The 21772-nt window shown below is 30.7% G+C and overlaps 2 protein-coding genes across 3 annotated transcripts in view; one reads left to right on the top strand and one right to left on the bottom strand.

Moving 5' to 3' along the window:
* The first annotated feature begins 763 nt into the window (after positions 1–763).
* On the top strand, positions 764–13657 carry LOC130674287 (DNA repair protein complementing XP-C cells homolog). The gene is made up of 5 exons (XM_057479582.1): positions 764–2910; positions 3238–3443; positions 3507–3771; positions 8063–8231; positions 13123–13657. The coding sequence occupies exons 1-5, from the start codon at positions 859–861 to the stop codon at positions 13527–13529; spliced, it is 3099 nt and encodes a 1032-aa protein (XP_057335565.1). The 5' UTR covers positions 764–858; the 3' UTR covers positions 13530–13657.
* A 1981-nt stretch (positions 13658–15638) lies between these two features.
* Positions 15639–21772, bottom strand: part of LOC130674289 (lysoplasmalogenase-like protein TMEM86A) — a 36042-nt gene continuing 29908 nt past the window's right edge. For both annotated transcript variants that reach the window (XM_057479584.1, XM_057479585.1), the window contains exon 6: positions 15639–21221. In XM_057479584.1, the coding sequence (XP_057335567.1) occupies positions 21123–21221 (99 nt within the window). In that variant the 3' untranslated portion in view covers positions 15639–21122. The remainder of the gene's footprint in view (positions 21222–21772) is intronic.

Raw genomic sequence — 21772 nt, 5'->3', positions numbered from 1 at the left:
ATCTATCCATCTATTTTTAGTTAAATTTTTTTACTTACATGATAATTAGTGCACAGATTCAATCGTCGTACCTCCTAACGTAAATTGTTTAAACTCTACTTAAAAAATGGCTTCCTTGGCCACTTAAGGCTAAAATATTTGTTTTTATTCAATTAATATTTTCTATGTTTTTCAAATTTCCATTAATTAGGCTCAGAATAAATTACAATAAATTAAGAAAAAATTGATTTTCTTTTTAAAGTTATAGTTTTTTAAGTAAGAAAGAAAAAAGTTGAAAAGCTCAGAAACTGGGCCAGGCTCAATGACTGGGTCTTTTACCTGATGTTTATATTATAAAAACAAAAAATTATGAAAAGAAACAAAATTAAAAAATTAAATACAATTTTTGAGAATCACATGGGATTCAATTAAATAATTTTTTTCTCAACGATTTCGTGTCACAAAATTTTCAAAATTTAGTGGCGTCGATTTTTATTAATTTTTTTATCGTGAATTATAAATCAAAAATTTTCGTTAAATTTTCGATCATTTTGTAAAATAAAATCTTGTAAAATTAAAAAAAAATTCGTAAAACTTTTTTTTATTGATAGTGACTCAGAAATTTTCAAAATTTTATTAAATCGCATAAAATTTTTCAAAATTTCATCACGTTAAATTTTATAAAATTCAAAAAATTAAATTTTCCCGCCATTTTTTCAAAAATTCCTTTTTTATCATCCAGTGCTGACTTACCATCTTCCCCCCTCTACCCACGTGCCCGACGCGGTACGCGGTTATGTTTACACCAGCAACTCAAGTTCAGTGTCAGTGTTTATAAACAAGTTTTAAATATAAAAAAATTTTAATGTGAAAAAAAAAATGTCATCCGAAGATGAAAGTTCCGACAGCAGCAACGAGTTCCTGGTACCAGCCTCCAAGATCGATCTCACCAGTTCGTTTTTTTCGTCATCGACATCAAAACCAACTGCGTCAACCTCGAAATCACCTCGAGCAAAGGTAAGATCTAGAATAATATCCAGCTCATCAGAATCTGATGATGACATCGCAGATACTTCCGCTTCCAACGCAGACCTTCTGCTGGAGGTGATGAAAAATCTAGAAAAACTAAATAATATTAATGTCGAGCCGTCAGCATCAGCGTCATCCTCATCGGGATTAGCACCCACGGTGACCAAGTCACCAAAAAAGCAAAAATTATCAACCGAAATTGCCGATCTCTTGCTAAAACATGAAAGCGGTCTAGGTTCCTTTGATAATGAGTCAGATTCTTCTGGTTCAGATGCTGAACAAGAAGTTCAGAAGAACCAGGAGAAACCTCCCGACTATTCTATTCCCAAAGAAGGGGTCAATATTACGCTTCCAGGGACCGGGCTCCCAGTTTTCAATCGTAAGAAAAAAAAAGTTGACTTCGAAGCTCAATTGATTAAAAGAATGAACGCTAGGGTTCGTTCTAATCAGCTATTGGTTCATAAAGTTGGTCTTCTTTGTTGGTTGGCTCATGGTTTCCATCTCAATCAGCAGATTAATGATCCCGAGGTTATGTCGATTGTTTTGTCATTGATTCCGACAAATAGTTACCCCAAAGGGAGGATTAATATAAAATATATCCAACAATTTACTAGATGGTTCAGGGGAACAATAAAAATAGAATTTAATAAAGAAAATTCTCCCGTTACGAAAGAGATTTTGGTTGAGAGACTAAAGGACAAGAAGGTGAGGAATTACAGGGAATGGGTTTTGTTGTTTATTGCGGCACTGAGGGCGATCGGATGCAATTCCCGGCTTGTTTTGTCTCTTTGTCCTCCGGTGATGAAACCGAAATCGGATCAGCTGTTTCGGGTTAAGAAAGAGGAAGAAGGGCCCAAAGAAACCAAAGTTAAGAAGGAGAAAGTTGAGGAGGATATTGGGGTCAGACTTTTGAATGCTAGAGCTAAAGCTAAGGGAAGAGGGAGGGGAAGGGGAAGAGGGAATGGAAGAGTTTGTGAGAATAGGAAGGATTCGGTTGTTGGAAACTCGAAAGTTGCTGATAAATTCGCGAAGGAAGAGGCGAAAAAACGGGCGGCTGAGTTATTGAGGGAGAAGTTTGCGAGGGGTAAGGAAGGAGGAGTGAAAAAATTAAAGAGGAATGAAGCGGAGGGTAAAGAAGATAATAAAGAGAAGGGAGTAGATGAGGATGGTGGAGAAGAAATCAAAGGAGGGGAGAGAGGGAAGAAACTTAAAAGGAGTGAAGAGGTTGTGGAAGAAAAAAGAGGGAAGAAATTGGGTGAAGATGGAGAGGAGAGTGAGGAAGAGGAAAAAGGAGGGAAAAGATTGAACAAATTGAAAAATGATAAAGAGAAGGAAGGAAAAGGACTAAAAAGATTGAAAAGAAATGAAGATATTAAGGAGGAGAAAAAAATTAAGATGGAAGAGGATGGAAATGTTAAGGAAAGAAAAGAAGGATCGAGATCAATGAGATCGAGGACTAAAAAGGAGGAAAATAAGAAGATGATTAAAAAGGAAGAAGTTGAAAGTAAAAAAAGATCAACGAGAAGTCAAAATAAGGATAAGAAAATTGAGGTTAAGAAAATGGACGTTGATGACGAGGATGAGGAAGAAAAGGAGGAAGAGGAAGATGGGGAAGAAGAGGAGAGTGATGACTCGGAAAAAGAGTTTAGTGAGAAAAAAAAATTGGGGATTAACAGATTAGTTAAGGAGGAAGTTAAAAAAAAGAATTACGTGGACAAGAGAGAGAGTGTGAGTGACAAGAGTAGAAAAGTATTATCTAGTGAGGACGAGGATGAAGAGGGGGAAGTTATTGATGTTAGAGATTCGAGGTATTTGTGGGTTGAGGTTTATGTCGAAGATGAAGAAAGCTGGATAACTGTTTCAGTACCTGATGAAAAAGTCCACTGTGTATCTGATATTTATGTGAGTTTATTTTATAATTATTGTTTATAAATTATATTGTTTACTACAAAAAAATCCATGTAGGAATCCTGTTGAACTTTTTATGTGCATTCCCACACGGCATTTTCGGAAAGTATCCCATAGGAATCAAGCATTAAATACATAAAGATTCTTGCGTGGTTCACCATGGGTATGAATCCACAGTATGGATTCTTATGTAAATCCATACTTTTTTGTATAGATTTCTATGAATTCCTATACTATCCTACATAGATTCTTTTTATTGGGTAATTTAATTTAAAATGATATATTTTGTTAGATAAATTTTGTTTTTACTGATTTGATTAGAAAAAAGCACCGTCACCAGTATTATATGTAATAGCATGGAATTCAATAGGGACCATAAAAGATGTTACAAGACGCTATTGCCCCCATTGGTTAACAGTAACACGAAAGCAACGTATTGATCAAGAATGGTGGTCAGATACATTATCACCCTGGATCGAAAGTAATAGTGCATTGTCCAGAGCTGAAGACGAGTCATTACTTACTATGTAAGGACTATCTATTATTTGGTTAAAATCGTTATATTAACAGAGTTACATTTCGAAATTTAGGGAAATGGAACAGCCATTACCAGATAGTATTTCTAATTACAAAGGGCATCCGTTGTATGCATTGGCGAGGCACTTATTGAAATATGAAGCATTGTATCCACCAGATTGTGTACCAATTGCTCATTTGAAAAATGGCGAAGCTGTTTATTCAAGGCATTGTGTCCATACATTGAGAAGTCGCGAAACTTGGTTGAAGGAAGCGCGAGTTGTTAAACCAAGTCAAGAGCCTTATAAAATTGTCAAAGCCATGCCTAAAATGGATAAGGTAAATTTCTATATTCCGCATGTTAAAAAAAAAATTTCTGTTAAGTTTGAACTCCCTTGTGAATTTGTTTATACCGAAAATTTGAGTTTCTCTTGCGTTCATTTCCGGTACAGTAGAAATTGACGAAAATTTTGGTATGCTTTAAGAATTATACCCAGATTATACTCAAATCATCTCATGTATTGTATACATAATTGAATCTTCCGTACTTAGATGACAGTGAAAAATTTCTATTTCAAGCACGATTTATACTTAAGTTTTACTGAAATCAGAGAGGATGAGGATAATATCTTTCTATATACACGGAGAGCAAAGAATAGTTTTGATTCCTATGCTAGAATGGTAACCCTTACTATGTTACATAGTAACGAAGATTTTTGTAAAAATTCTGTGTGAATTTGCTGGAAAAATTCGTTAGAATTGTGGCAAAAATATGAGTGATAGCTTATTCGATGCAGAATCAAATTTTGAGCAAATGTGTTTTTTAATTTTTTTCTTCTTTAAATTTTCAATTTTTTATCAACAAAAAACATAAACAAAATGAAGAATCTTAGCTTTTTGTTAATAACTCAATAAATATAAGCGATATCGAAAATCTAAAAAAAGATTTTTAGAGGAGGGAATTTCTGGAAAAAGTCTCGACTTCCGGAACTTTAGTTCCATAAACAATCATTTTTATTTAATGTTGAAAATCGAATTCCGCGCGGCTGCTGTCTTACTTTAACGTCAATGCGCCCATGTGACAGAAGCCGCGTGGAACCCCATTTTCAACATTAAATAAAAATTATTGTTTATGGAACTAAAGTTCCGGGAGTCAAGACTTGTTCCGGAAATTCCCACCTCTTTAAAAATCTTTTGCACGCCTCGGAAGCGAAGCGGAGAGGTTGTGCTTTATAACCGACCTGTCAAGGTCACACGATTTCCACTCATTAAAGTGCATATATTTTTTTTTTCTATTACTCTTACACATTATGAAAAACACATCAATATAAAGCTGAAACACTAATAAATAATCCTGATACTTTTTTTAACTTGTCTAATATGTATTAATATAAAAAAAAGTTCATTAAAAAAAATTTATCGTGGACGTCCATTAGTCTGTGGTTCAAAAAAACGGCGTGGTACGGATATCTCGAGAACAACTTGACGAAACTACTTAATTTTTTTTTCAAAATTTTCAGAAATAAGCAAAGAAGGTTCCTTTCGAAAATCATTACTGTAGGCCTTCTCGTTTTTTTAAAAATAAATCATTACGGTTAAAACCGGCAATCTTACATGTAAACAAACACACACTGCCGCCATTTTTCATTAGGAATGTTCTCCTTATTTATTTTTTTTTTTTACTTTTATTACCGTATATTTACCATGGAAATTTCTATGGAAAAAGAGCGGGATGTTCAATTTTATTCGAAATTTAACTTTTAAAAAAAAACATAACATGAGCTTTCGAGACGTGAACTTTTGGATTTTCCAAATTTTTTTTTTAGATTTTCGATATCACTTATATTTATTGAGTTATTAAGGCCATTCTCAGACAATGCCCCCCCACTTTTTAAAAATTTTCAATGATTTTCAACTGTCATAAGCGTATCAAATTTTTATCAATTAATTAAAAAAAAATTAAAGCATTAATTGAAAAAAGGACAACGTAGTCGTAATTTCGCCGATATATAGATTTAAAAAAAAATTATTTACACTTGATATCAATTAGGAGTTAAACAAAATTCGTTAAATAAATTTCAGTAAAACCGTCATGTCAATTTTATAATTCGAATTTTTAAATTTTGGCGGCTAAAATTTATTCAACAAATTTCGTTTAACTCCCAACTGATATCAATTGTAAGTAATTTTTTTCAAATTCTATTTCTCAACGAAATTACGACTACGTTGTCCTTTTTTGAATTAAGGTTTTAATTTTTTTTTCAATTAATTAATAAAATTTTAATACGATTATGACAGTTGAAAGTCACTGCATATTTTTAAAAAGTGGGGGGCACTTTCTGAGAATGCCCTTAACAAAAAGCTAAGATTCTTCATTTTGTTTGTGTTTTTTGTCGATAAAAAATTGAAATTTCAAAGAAGAAAAAAAATAAAAAACACATCTTGCTCAAAATTTGATTCTGCATCGAATGAGCTATCACTCATATTTTTGCCACAATTCTAGAGAATTTTTCCAGCAAATTCCCACAGGATTTTTACAAAAATCTTCGTCACTGTGTAACATATCGTTACCATTCTAGTATGGAAATCAGAACTATTCTTTTCTCTCCGTGTAAGTCATTACCTGTGAAAGAGGAAAAATTTTTCTTTGAAGTTCGAAGTAAACAAATTTATTGATTACATAAACAATTATAAAAATATTATTTTAATTGAGCATTTAGCGTTATAATACTTTTTAGTAGTGAATAGTGCAAATAATTATTTTTATAATAATTTACCTATTGATTTAATTATTTACTTATTCTACATTTTTTTTTCACTAAAAACAATTTCAGTTCTTCAATTATCGTTAATTTATCATTTGCTTGATTCTATTGCACTAACAATATAGACAGTTTACACAAACATAATGTATGTAAAAAAAACGGACGATAAATAAGAACAAAATTGTTCATTTCATCAAACCTGTGACATCGTCAAGGCTACGTCACGAGACTCAAGTGATAGGTCACAAGTTCGAAACCTCAGTCTTTTAGTACTTTTTTTTTTTTATTATTATTTATTAAAAAAAAAAAATACATTAATAAATCATTCAACTCATATACTTATATACATTGAATTTATCGATATATGAAATATTTTTCTTTTTTTCATCTCAGTATAACTTCGGTATAAATGTTTCAAAAACATACCCAAATCATTAGTATGGATGAGTATTAGGCTGTATCAAAAAAATCGACTATTTTTTTTTTCTTCATTATATCGAAAATATTTTTGGAAATGACGAAAAAAAATACTGTGAAAGTTTGAGCTCTTAATATTAACATTAAGAGGTTCCGCATTGCGCTTTTCTATTTTCCATAAGAATAACATAGAAAAAATTTTTTTTGCGTCTTCTGATTTTTAGAAGTAGCTAACAATGCGTCATAAAAATAATTGGCAGGCATATTTTTGTAGGTAATTGAATGCTCTACAAAAAAAGTTTAATATCATTTTTTGAGGAATCTATTTGTTCAAAAGTTATTTGAGTTTGAAGTCGAATTCGTATTAAATTTTGAGATCTTTTCACTTTTCCGGCGAAACTATCAGATCTATTACAAAATATCATGGGACCTTTTTTGTAGAAAATTTTATTCTCTAGAAGTTATTTCTAATAAAGTTTTTTAGAATTCCGCATTGTTTTCTAGTTATTTTAATTTTAATGTCAAGCTCTTAAAATCGATCAGAAGACTATTTTTTTTTATGAGGACATTAAAATAACAATAACTAGAAAACAATGTGGAGTTCAAAAAAACTTTATTGGAAATAACTTGTAGGGAATAAAATTGTCTACAAAAAAGATCCCATGATATTTTGTAATAGGTCTGATAGTTTTGCCGGACAAGTAAAAAGATCTCAAAATTTAATATGAATTCGACTTCAACCTCAAATAACTTTTGAACAAGTAGATTTATCAAAAAATGATAGGAAACTTTTTTTGTAGAGTATTCAATTCCCTACAAAAATATGCCTGCCAATTAGTCCTATGACGCATCGTTAGTTACTTATAAAAATCAGATGACGCAAAAAAATTTTTTTCTATGTTATTCTTATGGAAAATAGAAAAGTGCATTGCGGAACCTCTGAATGTTAATATTAAGAGCTCAAACTTTTACAGTATTTTTTTTTCGTCATTTCCAAAAATATTTTTGATATAATGAAGAAAAAAAAATAGTCGATTTTTTTCATACAGCCTAATGAGTATAATTCGAGTAAAAATTTGGAATTATACTGAAAATATATAGAGAAATCATACTCAAATATCAGGTATGTTTTAGATAATTTTTCGGTATAACCGAATTCGCTAGGGCTCTTATTTTTATTTTAATTCCAAATTCCTGCCATTTGATTTCAACAATTTTCAAATTTTTATTATTTTCGCGCCTTTTTTATATTAACCCAAAAAATTTCCCAACGCGCTATTAAAAAATGAAGCTGAGGAATCTGTTAGATATGAAAAAAAAAATCTTGAAATTAGAGCTCTTAATATTTTTTTTTTAAATTTGAAAATAGTAAAGTCAAGTTGAAAAAAATTGTCAGTCATAAATCTCTATTTCTTCGATTCATGGATTAATTATCATGTTAAAAATAGTTTACAGGACAATTAGTTAAAGATCAGCCTCTAGAACTATTTGGTAAATGGCAAACAAATCAATACGATCCTCCACAGGCTAAAAATGGAATAGTACCACGTAATGAGTACGGCAATGTCGACTTGTTTAAACAATGCATGTTACCAAAGGGGACTGTCCATATTGATCGTAAGTATTCTTGTTTCATACAATGTACGCTGTTCAAATATTTATTGTCTGTATTATTACTAACCCTCTGTACATACTTCATCAATCATAATAGTATCAATAATAATAATAATAATAATAATAATAATAATAACAATATATAACATAAGGGAGACCGGGGCACGACGGCCCACTTAAGCCGGTAGTTATTTTTTATGGCTTTTAATCTATAGGTCAACTTAATTTAGTTCTTTTTCAAGCAAATCCATTAAGGTTTTACCAACCCTGATTAAAAAAGTGAATTGAAAAGTATTGAAAATTATCTCAATTCTTTTCAATCCCTCGGCGGTTTTGGAAAGTATTGAATGGAATTGAAATTTCGATCGTTTGAATACTTTCCAATTCCAAAGTGGAATTCGAAAGTATTGAAAAGAATTCAATCTTTCATCATTTCAATTTAGGTATTGAGAAGGATTCGGAAAGATTCAAAAATTTCAATTCATTTCAATCTTTTTCAATCCCACTCATGACCCGAAATGTGAAATTATTTAGGTATTGAGAAGAATTCAGAAAGATTCAAAAATTTCAATTCATTTCAATCTTTTTCAATCCCACACTTGATCGAAATATCGGATTATTTAGGTATTGAGAAGGATTCAGAAAGATCCAAAAATTTCAATTCATTTCAATCTTTTTCAATTCCACACATGACCCGAAATGTGATATTATTTAGGTATTGAGAAGGATTCAGAAAGATTCAAAAATTTCAATTCATTTCAATCTTTTTCAATCCCACACTTGATCCGAAATGTCGGATTATTTAGGTATTGAGAAGGATTCAGAAAGATCAAAAATATCAATTCATTTGAATCTTTTTCAATTCCTCGGAAGTTCAGAAATTCTTTTATTATTTTGGGATTGAAAAGTATTCATTTTATGTCAAAATGAATACCTTGGGGTATAGAAAGTATTCGAAAGGATTCATTTCTCATCATTTTCAATACTTTTCAATTCACTTTTTTAATCAGGGAAAACTCGAAAAAAAAATTTTTTGTCTGGTGCACGACGGCCCCCTCCAAAAAAGCTTAAAAAAATTTTTTGTTTTTTTTTTTATTGAAAAAAAAAAGATTTTAACTACAAATATACTATTTCCGTACCTTTGTAATCCCATGGACTTCAAATTTATTAGAAAAAAAATTTATTTAGCTGATATAACCAGTTTTATTGAAATTGTTATCTTTTTATTTTAACCACGATATATAATCTGTTGACCTATAAGAGCTTTAATCAATAAATTTTTCAAATTCATTTTAGTTTAGAAAAAAAAAAAAAAGTTTTCTGTAGCAAATTTCTTTTTGGTGGTCCATTTTGCCCCAGATATTCCAAATCAGCTTAAAATATCTTTAAAACATCAGAGGTATCATGATTTGACCGAAAATGGAAAAAAAAAATTCTTACAAAATTTTTGAAGGAGGCCGCCGTGCCCCAGGGGGCCGTAGCGCCCCGGTCTCTCCTAGTACCCTATCAAAAATCTAGAACGTCGATTCTTATGGAAATTCTCACAATCCTTAATCCACATGGGAACCTAGTTTAGATTTCTATGTGAACTTATTTATGATTTGCCATGTATGTAAAATTTTTACATAGAAATCCAGGAAGCCAGGTTCCTATATGGACTTCTAGCATGGAAATCAACACCACTGTTGCCAGGTTGGGGGATTTTTCCCTAAATTTAGTGGATTTTAGACGGCTTGGTGGGAAATATAGGGGAAACATTTTTTTAGGGGATTCGTTCAGGGGATTACAAACTTCCTTAAATTTAAGTTGAAAAGAATGAACGAAGAACGATTTCAGTTCAGACCAGAAATTTTAAAATTTTTTTTAATAAATTATCAATGAGAATTACAAACATGCTTCATCATAGATAAAAAAACATATTTTCTTTAAAAAAAAAAGAAAAATGGCAAATAATCGGTGTCCACATGTTAAACAGCGTCCTCGTCTGAATTAAATAATTTATTAGAGTTTTAAACAATAATTGAAAAATTTTAAAAGATTTTAACTATTAAATAATTTATAAAATATGATATAACTTATTATTTATACTACGTTTCGTATAAAAATATGTTTTTCATACTTTATTATCACCTGTACTAAAAATGGTTTATTTTTTTCGGAAAAAAAATTTTTAATCATAATTAAACACATTTTATACTAAGCACAATATATAGTACATTGATTCTTCAACAAGCTTTACAATATTAATTATAAGATCTTTGATTTAATGATATTAAAGTCAGCAGACATTTTATAAATTTTTTAAGTTTCTAAGAGATGAATTTTTATAAAAAAAAATTATCCCAAAATGTTCTTCAAGTTTTTTTAATTTTTTCACGTGCAAATTTTCAATTTATATTTATATAATTTATTTATTAAAAAAAACAAATTCAATAAGTCATCAGGCGTCTGATAATTTGTAAGTCATTTAATTTAGGGGATTTTATTTCAATCTAGAGGATTTTACGCGGGTGTTTAGGGGAAAGTAGATGAGTCCATCTGGTAACACTGTCCATTTTCGCGCCAACTTTGGAATATTGTATAATTGTTGCTAGCAGACGTTTGATAAAAAAAATAGTGTAAAAAATAATTGTGATGTTGAAATATGGACCCACGGGTAATTAATAAATTAACAGAGTAGAATCTCCATAACTATGTTGATATATTTATTGATAAGTGATTTTTTATGCTTTTTGTAATCAAATATATATTCATAACAAAAAATCTAAATATTATATATAGTGGATGTTTTATAATTTAAATGTGATTCGTAAATAGAAGAAAAATAATTAATAAACAAATGAGATCTGAATTATTATTTAATTTAAAATTAAATTACTAATAAATAAATTGGAAAAATTAAAAGATATATTTATATTTATATTTAAAATTTATTTAGACTATAACTAACTAATAAATCAGTTTTATAAATTATTTTATTTAATCAAAGTTATTTGCTTATCGTTTATTTATGAATGATAAAGGTTTTTAAATATCTCTTATAATTCTCAATGTGCGTGACGTCAGATAGGGCTCAGAACGATACCGTATAGATCTCAGAGCTATCCACCGTATTTTTGTCAAAACGATACAGTAGATCGTTGCAGTAACAATCTAGTAAATAACTATAGCGTATTATTACTGTAACTATACAGTATACTCCTGAGAACAATATTTTTTTCTCCGTGTACATGGGAACTGGTACCCGAGCTGTTTTACGTGGATTCCTATATTTATTTATTTATTTATTTCTTAATATCATACGCCAATCGGCTATATACAACTGGTTACAAAATGTAAAGTTACAAATATAAGGAAAACTATGATTTGAAAGGAGAAACATTTTCAATTATAATACAACTTTGACTTTTTTGACTGAGGAAAGAAAAAACTTGATTAATTATTTATAAGATTTTCAATATTTGAGTGAAAAACTGATAGAGATCCACCGAAAAAATCGATGTCTGAATTGAACTCGTTGACTTGGTTAGCTATTCTATTGTACAGTCTATTAATTACGTAGTTTTTGTTAAATCTTAGCGTGTTAATTATTCGATTGCTCCTGAGACACGGTTTATTACAGACTATACCAAAGCCTCCTAGTATATCAGGCGAATCGATCAATCCATTTATAATTTTATAGAAAAAGATCGTCAGTTATTTGTCTTCGAGTAGATAGATTATTGATTTTAAACTTCAGGCGCAAATCTTCAGTGCTGTAGGCAGCGCCCTCAGGCCTGGTGAAATAGGATAGAGACTTGAGAAATTTACGTTGCACCGCATCCACTCTGTTGCTGTATTAATCTATACTTTCCTATATGGATTCTTATGGATTACCCGGGAAAAAATGATCAGACCTGACCATGCCTGTTCATGTATGATCAGGCCTGAAATTAGACCTGATCATGCCTGTTCATGTATGATTAGGCCTGAAATTAGACATGATCAGGCCTGATCATACCTGCCCATGCCTGTTCATGTCTGAAGTGTTGAATACACTCAGGCCTGATCATGCCTGTTCATGCCTGTTCATTTCTGAAGCGTTAAATACAGTCAGGTCTGATCATGCCTGATCATACCTGTCCATGCCTGTTCATGCCTGTCCATGTCTGAAGCGTTAAATACACTCAGGCCTGATCATACCTGTCCATGCCTGTTCATGCCTGGTCATAGTTGTTCATGTCTGTTCATGGCTGTTCATGTCTGCTCATAGATCTAAAATTTTGTTAACCAAGAATCTATCACGTATAAGATTTTTATTACTTGAAGTTCATACGAAACTTACTTTTCAACTAAATCTCTTAGGTCAGTGGGTAGCGAGTTACACTTACGAGCGCAAGGTCCACGGTTCAAATCCTGCACACGCCCGAATTTTTTATTTTTTTTATTTTCATAGCAATAATTATATACATGTATAATTGAATATAGTTATACATAATTATATATAATTATATAGGGCCATTTTTTATATATAATTTTTTTACCCAGGTGGACATGAACAGACATGAACATACCTGATCAGACCTGAACATGCCTGATCAGGCATGGTCCTTTTTCATGTCTGATCAGGCCTGAAGACTCATGCCTGTTCATGTCTGATCATTTTTTCCCGGGTTCTTATGTAATTCTATACTTTCCTCTATGAATTTCTATGGATTCCCATTAAATCCTCCATTAATTTTTTTGATAGGCTCCAAAATATTAATTTTAAAAATAGAAAAAAAAACTAATAAATTTTCTGCCCAACTAAAAACTACAAAGTATAGACATGAAATAACTCCGCCTTGAATCCCTTTTTTTTCAATATAAAGTAGTGTAATTATTTAATTAAAATATATTATTTTTTTTATAAAAGTTCCGGGATTGCTCCGTCTCGCCAAGAAGCTAAAAATTGACTGCGTACCAGCGGTTGTTGGTTTCAATTTTGGGTGTCGCGGTGCGATGCCCATGACTCAAGGTTATGTTGTCTGTGAGGAACACGAAGACACTTTGCGAGATGCCTGGGAACAGGAGCAAATTGATGCCGTTAAACGAGCTAAAGATAAACGCGACAAAAGAATCTGGGGAAATTGGAGAAAATTAATTCGCGGGGTTTTAATTAAAGAAAAAATAGCAATTAAATATGATATGAATAATTCTAATGATGATGATAATAATGATAATGATGAGGATGAAAGTAATGATAAAAAAAATAAAAATAAAGTACCAGCGAAGCGACTTGGTAAAAATATTAAGAATAATGTTAAGAAACGTAAAGTTTAAAATTTTTTTTTACAATATAATTAGTAATATTTTTTGTATGTGTGTTTTTTACGAGCTATTGTTATTATTATTATTGTTAAATGTGAACAAATAGTTGTGTACTTAATAAATAAAATCTTAAGTAAAAAAATTTGTTTTTAAAATTTAACATTTCAGAATTCTATGAAGGCATCCCAGTAACCCCTAGCGGATTCGTATACACCGTGTAAACTTAGTGTAAACTCGATATATATCTAGTGTCAGTGTAAATTAGGGGTTTATTTAGTGTATACTCGGTGTATATTGAGTATACACCAAATAAACTCAAAGTTTACACTGAATTTACACGGTGTATATGCGCACGATATACACAGAGTTTACACCGAGTATACACTAAAAAAAAATTTTGAAGTCCTCAGAACAAATGTTGTGAAGAAAATTTTTTTGAAAAAAATTGAAATAAAAAAAAATCAAATTTTTTCTAACTTACTTAAAAAACTATAACTTTAATAAGAAAATCGATTTTTTCTTAATTTATAGTAATCTATTCTGAGCGTAATTAATGGCAATTTAAAAAACATAGAAATTATTAACTGAATAAAAACAAATGATTTAGTCGTAGGTGGCTGAGAAAGCCATTTTTTAAGTATAGTGTAGTCTAAGCAGTTGGCGTTAGAAGGTGCAACAATTGAATCTGTGCACTAATTATCATGTCAGTAAAAAAATTTTAATAAAAATGTATGGATAGATCAATGTTTAATTAAAATTTAATTTAATATACGTATAAAACATTAAAATGATTTTTGTTGCTAAAATTTGAAGGTTAATAACTAGGCTCAATTTTAAAGGTGTGATGAAGTTGTTGACCCTCAAATTCTAACCTACTACGAACGAGGTTATCTTTTTTATTACATGTCTATAAAATGTAAAAATAACAATATTTATAGTTTTATTAAATTATTTTTTATAATACATGACCGTCATTTTGAATTTTGTTCACAAGATGGTCCGCTGACGGTATTGTGACACGGACCTAAATGACGAGCCTGTTCTAATGCGAAATGACCGTCACAAATTTTTCGGTCAGAGTCCGTCATTTCGGACCGTCAAAAAATTTTTTGTCACAAATTTGGTCAGTCGCATCTAGCTAGATGATTGAACGCAATCTTTTTTTTGTAAATGATTGAAAAATTTATTTTTCCCTTCGTATTCTTATCTCGTGATATTTTTAAGAAAATGGCGGTATCAAAATTTAAATTTGCATGAAAGTTATGATGGCTTTTGTAAGATGTCGCCACAACTTAGACGGTCCGTCATTTTATGAACGGTCCGCTGATGGTCTTATGACCATGACGTGACGGTCAAAAAATGACGTGACGGTCAAAAAATGACCTGACGGTCAGCTTCACATCACTATTTATGACCCCATAAACACACGCTGTTGGGGAACATGGAAGGCCATTTGCTTTTTGACGAATTATTATCCACCGATCGGTAAACGGTCATTTAGGGTTTGCTTTGCAGATATGATGTCGCGATAATCAGGCATGCGTTGAATAAATGATTTAATTACCTCCCCCGACCCCATGTATTTTACGTGTTCATCTTAAATTATTGTTGAATGAAAATTGTTTTTTAGTTTTTAAATATTCATGACAGTCGGGAGAGTTTCTAAATGATTTATTTGTCCCAATCCATCATTTTTTTTTTTTTTAAATTCAATTTTATTTTTTATTTCGTGTATGAATATCGCTATCAGTTACAAAATGGCATAAATAAAAAAAATTGATAATTTGTTGAAAAAAAAAAAAAAAAAAAATTCTAGAAAATTTGAAAAATGTTTCATAATCCTCTAAATAAATAATAAATGTCATTATTCTAAAGTATGAAATTACTGACCATGCAGTAACTTTTATAAAAAAAATATTACGCATTAGTCTCGATATCTTCCGTATTTGTAATAAGTACCAATTTGAAATTTAAATTTCATATAATTTAAGTAAATTTCAATCCAATTGGTTTTTATTACAACTCTACACGCAAACGTTAATTTTATTATTCATTAAATGCTAAATTACTTACCTAATTCTTAAATTATACCCAATAAATTTATAAATTTAAATTACAATGTAAATTTCAAAAATTTATTTATTAAAGATACAGTAATTCAACATTTTATCAACACGATAAAAATGATTCACAATCAACACGCTACAATTTATAAATTAACATTTTATTGTACACAGAAAAAAAAATTTTTACTCGCCTCAATAAAATTTTTACTTGTCCCAAGAAAGTTTTTGCATTATGAAATTAAAAGGAAAATTTTCTTAGAGCAAGAAAAAATTTTTTGCGCCAGGAAATTTTTTCTAGTCCTAAAAAATTTTTGTTTTCATTTCCCTGATTAAAAACTCCGATTGAATCCGATTAGAAAATTCTAACGGTAAATTTCCGATTTCACTTTAAATCAGTTTTGATCGAATTTAATCGGAAAGTTACAAATGAATCCGATCGAAAGTTAATCGAATATAGAAATGATTATTTTCCGATTGAATCTGATAGAAATTCGATTAGATTTCGATCCGATTCAATCGGAGGTTTTACTGAGGGTTTATTATGCAAAATGTTTCTCCGGACAAGAAATTTTTTTTTCTGTGTATAGATAATAATAATAATTGATAGTAATTTTATTAATGTATTAAATTAATTATTATGTCGATATTTAATCATTAATCAGTAAAAATAAAAATAAATACATACTCGATTCAGTTCTCAAGCCTTTATCAGTCTATAAAATTTATCAAAATGTGTTTATGAGCCTTATGAGAAATCACAGGTTCTATCGTAAATTTTATTGGTTCTCTCTAGCTTTTGAAATTAAAAATAATGATAATTTTTCTTTGTTATTTATTAACGAAATCACATTTTCCAAATCAATCTTATCCCTCAATATCACTATTAAATGTTTACTATCTATACTTTACCATCTATGTACTATTTTATCTTATTTTCTTTACAAATATATATGAGTTGATAAATTGAGAATAATGTAACAACTAGTCTATATCGATTTAAAGAGAAAATTAAAAAATTATAAGAATATGTCTATTGATTTCTATAACAATTAGAAAATTTTTTCTTTATATTTATCAAATACTTGGTTATTTTTGGCAGTATCAATTTATATATGACACCTGTTAGTCTAATCAGTAAAAACAAAATATTTTCAAAATTTTAATCGTCATATTTTTTAAAAATAAAGTTTTTAAAACGACTATGGGTTATTATGGGAACCGTCAGTATTTTTTTTATAAAAAAAACGATCATATGAAAGTGTGGTTACAAAAAAATTTTTACTATCCAACCTTCAAAAATGTGAAAAAACGAGAACAATTTTATTCACTATTTTTTGATTTCTCTAAGTACTCATTCAAAAAATAAGCAGCAGTTGAGTAAAAATTTTTTTATATAATACATGCTCTAAATAAACGCTTTTAAATGCCTTACTTCAGCCTCGTAAATTTTTTAATTTACACGTACCCCTAACGGACCCAAATTACGGTAAATTACGGTAAACCCACCGTAAATTACGGTAATCCACCGTATAATGCCGATTTACCGTAAATTACGGTGGATTTACTGTAAATTACGGTGGATTTACCGTAATTTACGGTGGATTTACCGCAAAATACGGAAATACGGTAATTCGGTAATCCACCCGAATTTTTTACGGTAGATTTATCGTATTCGACGGTAAATTTACGGTATACCCGCCGTAATTTACGGTAATCCACCGTTGAGTACCGATTTACCGTAATTTACGGCAGTTTTACCGTAATTTACGGTGGGTTTACCGTAATGTACGGTAAATCTACTCGAATTTTACGGTATTCTACGGTAGATTAACGGTAAATCAGGTCTGCTAGAGGTACAGTAATCATTTCTGATTGGTCGGATGCAGTGTTTAATTTTTCTTCAAGCACTCGTGCATCCCCTCGCCTCGAAATTTTACAGAAATGGGCGTGACATATCCCCACTTTGTAGACCAAGTTATCGAAACATAAAAGATAGGTTACCGGTGTGTATTCGCCTTTACTCGAAGCTACATCGCTAGCAAAAAAAATTCTGTACATGGCACATGCGCCCTAAATTTATCGTCAAACGATTTTAGATCGTCGTCTTTTTATTAGGTTAGAATTAATGTTTGCTGACTAATAAAACGATAAATTATCAATATGATTTTAATTTTGATTAAATAGATAGATATTTCATTCAATTTTCAATAATTAAATTAATAAACAGTTTAGTAATTTTTTTTGAAATTTAATAAACAAACTGAACAACATAAATAATACATTGATTTTTATAGAGACAAATCATAATAATAATTGTGACTGCATGACGCTATCTTTAGGAATTTAACGGCTTTTTTATTTTGAGCATTCATTATATAAAACATCGGGGACGCCTAGTGACGACGAGTATAATATTCTCGTTCGGTTGATAACACTCCTAGCGAATCCGAATTACGGTAAATTTCCGTAGTTCACCGCAAAATAACGTATTTTACTGCAAATTAACCTATGTTACGGTTATTTGCGACAAACTACGGTAAAAATGCGGTAAATTACAGCAATTAGTGTTTTTACCGTAACACAATTTAATACTTTAGTATCCCTAGTGGATCCGAATTACGGTAAATACATTGATTTACCGTAATTTACCGCAATTTGCCGTAATTGACGGTGTCTAGCAGAATTACCGTAAATTACGGTAATCTACGGCAAATTACGGTAAATTGCCGTAATTTACGGTAATGCTGCTAGGTGCCGTAAAATTACGGTAAATTACGGCAATTTACCGTAATTTGCCGTAGATTACTGCAATTTACGGTAGATTACCGTAATTTACGGTAATTCTGCTAGGCACCGTAAATTACGGCAAATTACGGTAAATCAATGTATTTACCGTAATTCGGATCCGCTAGGGATTACAGTAAAATATCTAGCGGATCCGAATTACGGTAAATTATTGTATTTCCTGCAAATTTGCCGCTTTCTACGGCAGATTACAGTAATTTACTGCAATTTGTGGTATTTTTACCGTAACACAGTGAAATACTTCACTTTACGGCAAAATGCCGTAATTTTGCAGTAGTTCTACAAATTTGCGGTAAAATACCGCTCTTGTACCGTAAAATAACGCAGGTTCACCGCAAATTTCTATAAAATTTGTAGTAATTTGCGGTTAAATGCCATATTTTACTTTAAATATTCCGAAAACCGTAAATTACGGTAATTTACTGTAATTTGGATCCACCACCCTGTTACAAAAATCTCATAGAATCCAACAGATTCTCACACATTCCCATAGAGATTTTATAAGAATGAATGAGTTCTATGAGAAGTGCTATAGTTAAGTATAGGGCGTTACACATAGAGCTGTAAAAATCTATCGGATTTTCTAAGCAGAGCAGGGACTCCCTGGCGCCCGTGTTTCCTTAACCCGACCTCGAGTATTATGTTCGATGGCACTAGTTATGTAAGATACTATTTTATTTCTAACCCAAAAAACTATTGCGGTTCCCATTGTAATTAATGATCACACCAATAAAATTTAATATCACACTAATATAACACTCAAAATTTATGAATACTTTCAATCTAAATGTAGAATTTACTACATAAAAATATATAAATTTATTTTTTATATGTCTATTATATATTTAAACTTGTCCTTACATAAACTCGACAACAAACACCCGGGAAAAAATCAGCATGCATGATCATGCCTGAGCAGGCTTAAATCTCATGCATGATCAGGCCTGAATTTTGGCCAGACATGAACAGGCATGATTTTGCCTGAGCAGTCATGATCATGCATGATTCTGCCTGAGAAGTCATGATCGTGCCCAGTCATGCATGATCAGACCTGAATTTTGGCCAGGCATGATCATGCATGACCATACATTATCATGCATAACCATACATTATCATGCATGATCTTCCCTCAGCAGGCATATGATTTTATAATCTGTGATTGCTCTCGAGCACGTTTGGTCGTATTTAAATATTGGCTGCTTATGAAAAATACGATCAGGCATTCCCATACATGAGCACGCGTTATTATGCATGCACATGCATTCCCATAGCTTATTTATTTGAAAGATGTTGCTGTAAGTATTAGAAACTAAGGTATATAATTAATCGTACTATACAAATGATAGAGAGTAATTTATCAATTTTCATTGGTTCTTTTATTTTGAACTTTCATTAAAAACTGTTTTTAACATATTATTCACTTAATGCATTAAACAATTAAAATTTATGAATACAAATTGTTTTTTTATTTATTTAACCATTAATATGTTTAGTTTTCCACTATATTTAAATGGTGTATTACCGTACGATGGACGGTGTGGCTCAATAAGTTATAGATCAAATTGAATGGAATATAGTATAGTGCCGGATAGCTCAACTGGTAGAGCACTCGGCGCGATACCGAATTGGTCTGGGTTCGATTCCCAGTTCGGGCTATCTATATTATTCTCAATTTATCTATAAATTGTCTTATTGAGAGGTTTGCATGTTTAGGTTTTCACTATATTCAAATGGGTTTCCACTATATATAAAAAACTCGAGATACAATGATTTCTAACGTAAGTCGTTAGCAAGCCTGATCTAAAATGAATCATGCATGATCATGCTTGATCACAAATGAGTTATACATGATCAAGTATGAACCATGTATGGTCATGCATAACAGAGCATGCTCAATCATGACCTTTCCTGATAAATAATATCTCTATAGACAATTATTCATAACGTAAGTTATGAGCAAGTCTAATCTAGAATGAGTCATGCATGATCATGCTTGATCACCAATGAGTCATGTCTGGCCATGAATGAGTTATTCATGATCAAGTATGAACCATGCATGGTCATGCATGACAGAGCATGCTCAATCATGACCTTTCCTGATAAATAATATCTCTGTAGACAATTATTCATAACGTAAGTTATGAGCAAGTCTAATCTAGAATGAGCCATGCATGATCATGCTTGATCACCAATGAATCATGTCTGGCCATGAATGAGTTATGCATGATCAAGTATGAACCATGCATGGTCATGCATAATAGAGCATGCTCAAACATGACCTTTCCTGATGGATAATATCTCTGGATACAATTATTTCAAACTTAATGCATGCGCAAGCTTGATCTAGAATGAGTCATGCATGATCATGCTTGATCAAGAATGAGTCATGCCTGGCCATGAATGAGTCATGCAGGATCAAGCCTGAATTATGCATGAATCATGCACGATCAGGAACGAATCATGCATGAATCCTGCATGATCATACATGATCATGCATGGTGATTTTTTCCCGGGCAGTAATTAGTAAGTAGAATAATGATATTTAATGACAACAATTACTTTGATAAAATTTAAAGTAAAGAAAACTATTGCACGCTAACAATCTAAAAAATGAAATTCTAATTTATTTCTAATATAAATTTATTTCATTATGGGTATTGAAAACTCATACATATATTTATGATAATTATTGTTGTTATTGTTTGGTATGGTTATTATTAATAGTTACGTATATTTATTTAATAGCTACCGGAGTTTTGGTACTTTCTTTTGAATTAACGGCACTCAATGCGATACCCAATTGCGCTGCGTAGTAGGTCAGCATTATTGATACCTTGATAATAAACATGTCATTATATTATTGTCTATAAATTACACTGACTAGATAACTATTGTTATACTAATCAGATAAGAGGGTATATAGTAAACTTATATAATTTTTTTATTTTATATTTTTTTTTTTACTAAATCTTGCGGCAAATAATACACGGAAAGAAAATTATGGGAAATTTTGCTATGTAGTACATACTATTATGGGGATGGTTCCCATAATATATGGGAATAGTTTCCATAGTAGTATGGGAATAATTCCCATACCATTATTGGAACTATTCCCATAATAACATATAAAATTTTTTTTGCAAAATAGTGTAAAAATTCCCCTCATGATATGGAGAGATTCGAATGAAGCATCTTCGAAGCTAAATTTGTTAAAAAAAAAATTTTTGTTAAAAATTTGAATGTTTTTGCCAAATACGAATTTCTTTTTCAATGTTTGAATTTTTGTTTTTATATTTAATAATATTTCTGTGTATCGTAGAAGTGATTACCACACTTTTCTTTGAATTAATTTTTTCATGATAGTATGGGGACCGTTCCCATAAT

The sequence above is a fragment of the Microplitis mediator genome, chromosome 9, assembly GCF_029852145.1.
Source record: "Microplitis mediator isolate UGA2020A chromosome 9, iyMicMedi2.1, whole genome shotgun sequence".
Taxonomy (NCBI): domain Eukaryota; kingdom Metazoa; phylum Arthropoda; class Insecta; order Hymenoptera; family Braconidae; genus Microplitis; species Microplitis mediator.
The sequence above is the reverse complement of the archived record's forward strand: the minus strand, read 5'-3'. Positions and strand labels throughout refer to the sequence as shown.

Coding starts and splice junctions, on each gene's coding strand:
- LOC130674287 (XM_057479582.1), top strand. CDS start 859: ATGTCATCCGAAGATGAAAGTTCCGACAGCAGCAACGAGTTCCTGGTA. Junction 3,444..3,506: donor GACGAGTCATTACTTACTAT/GTAAGGACTATC, acceptor TTCGAAATTTAG/GGAAATGGAACAGCCATTAC. Junction 3,772..8,062: donor CCATGCCTAAAATGGATAAG/GTAAATTTCTAT, acceptor TGTTAAAAATAG/TTTACAGGACAATTAGTTAA.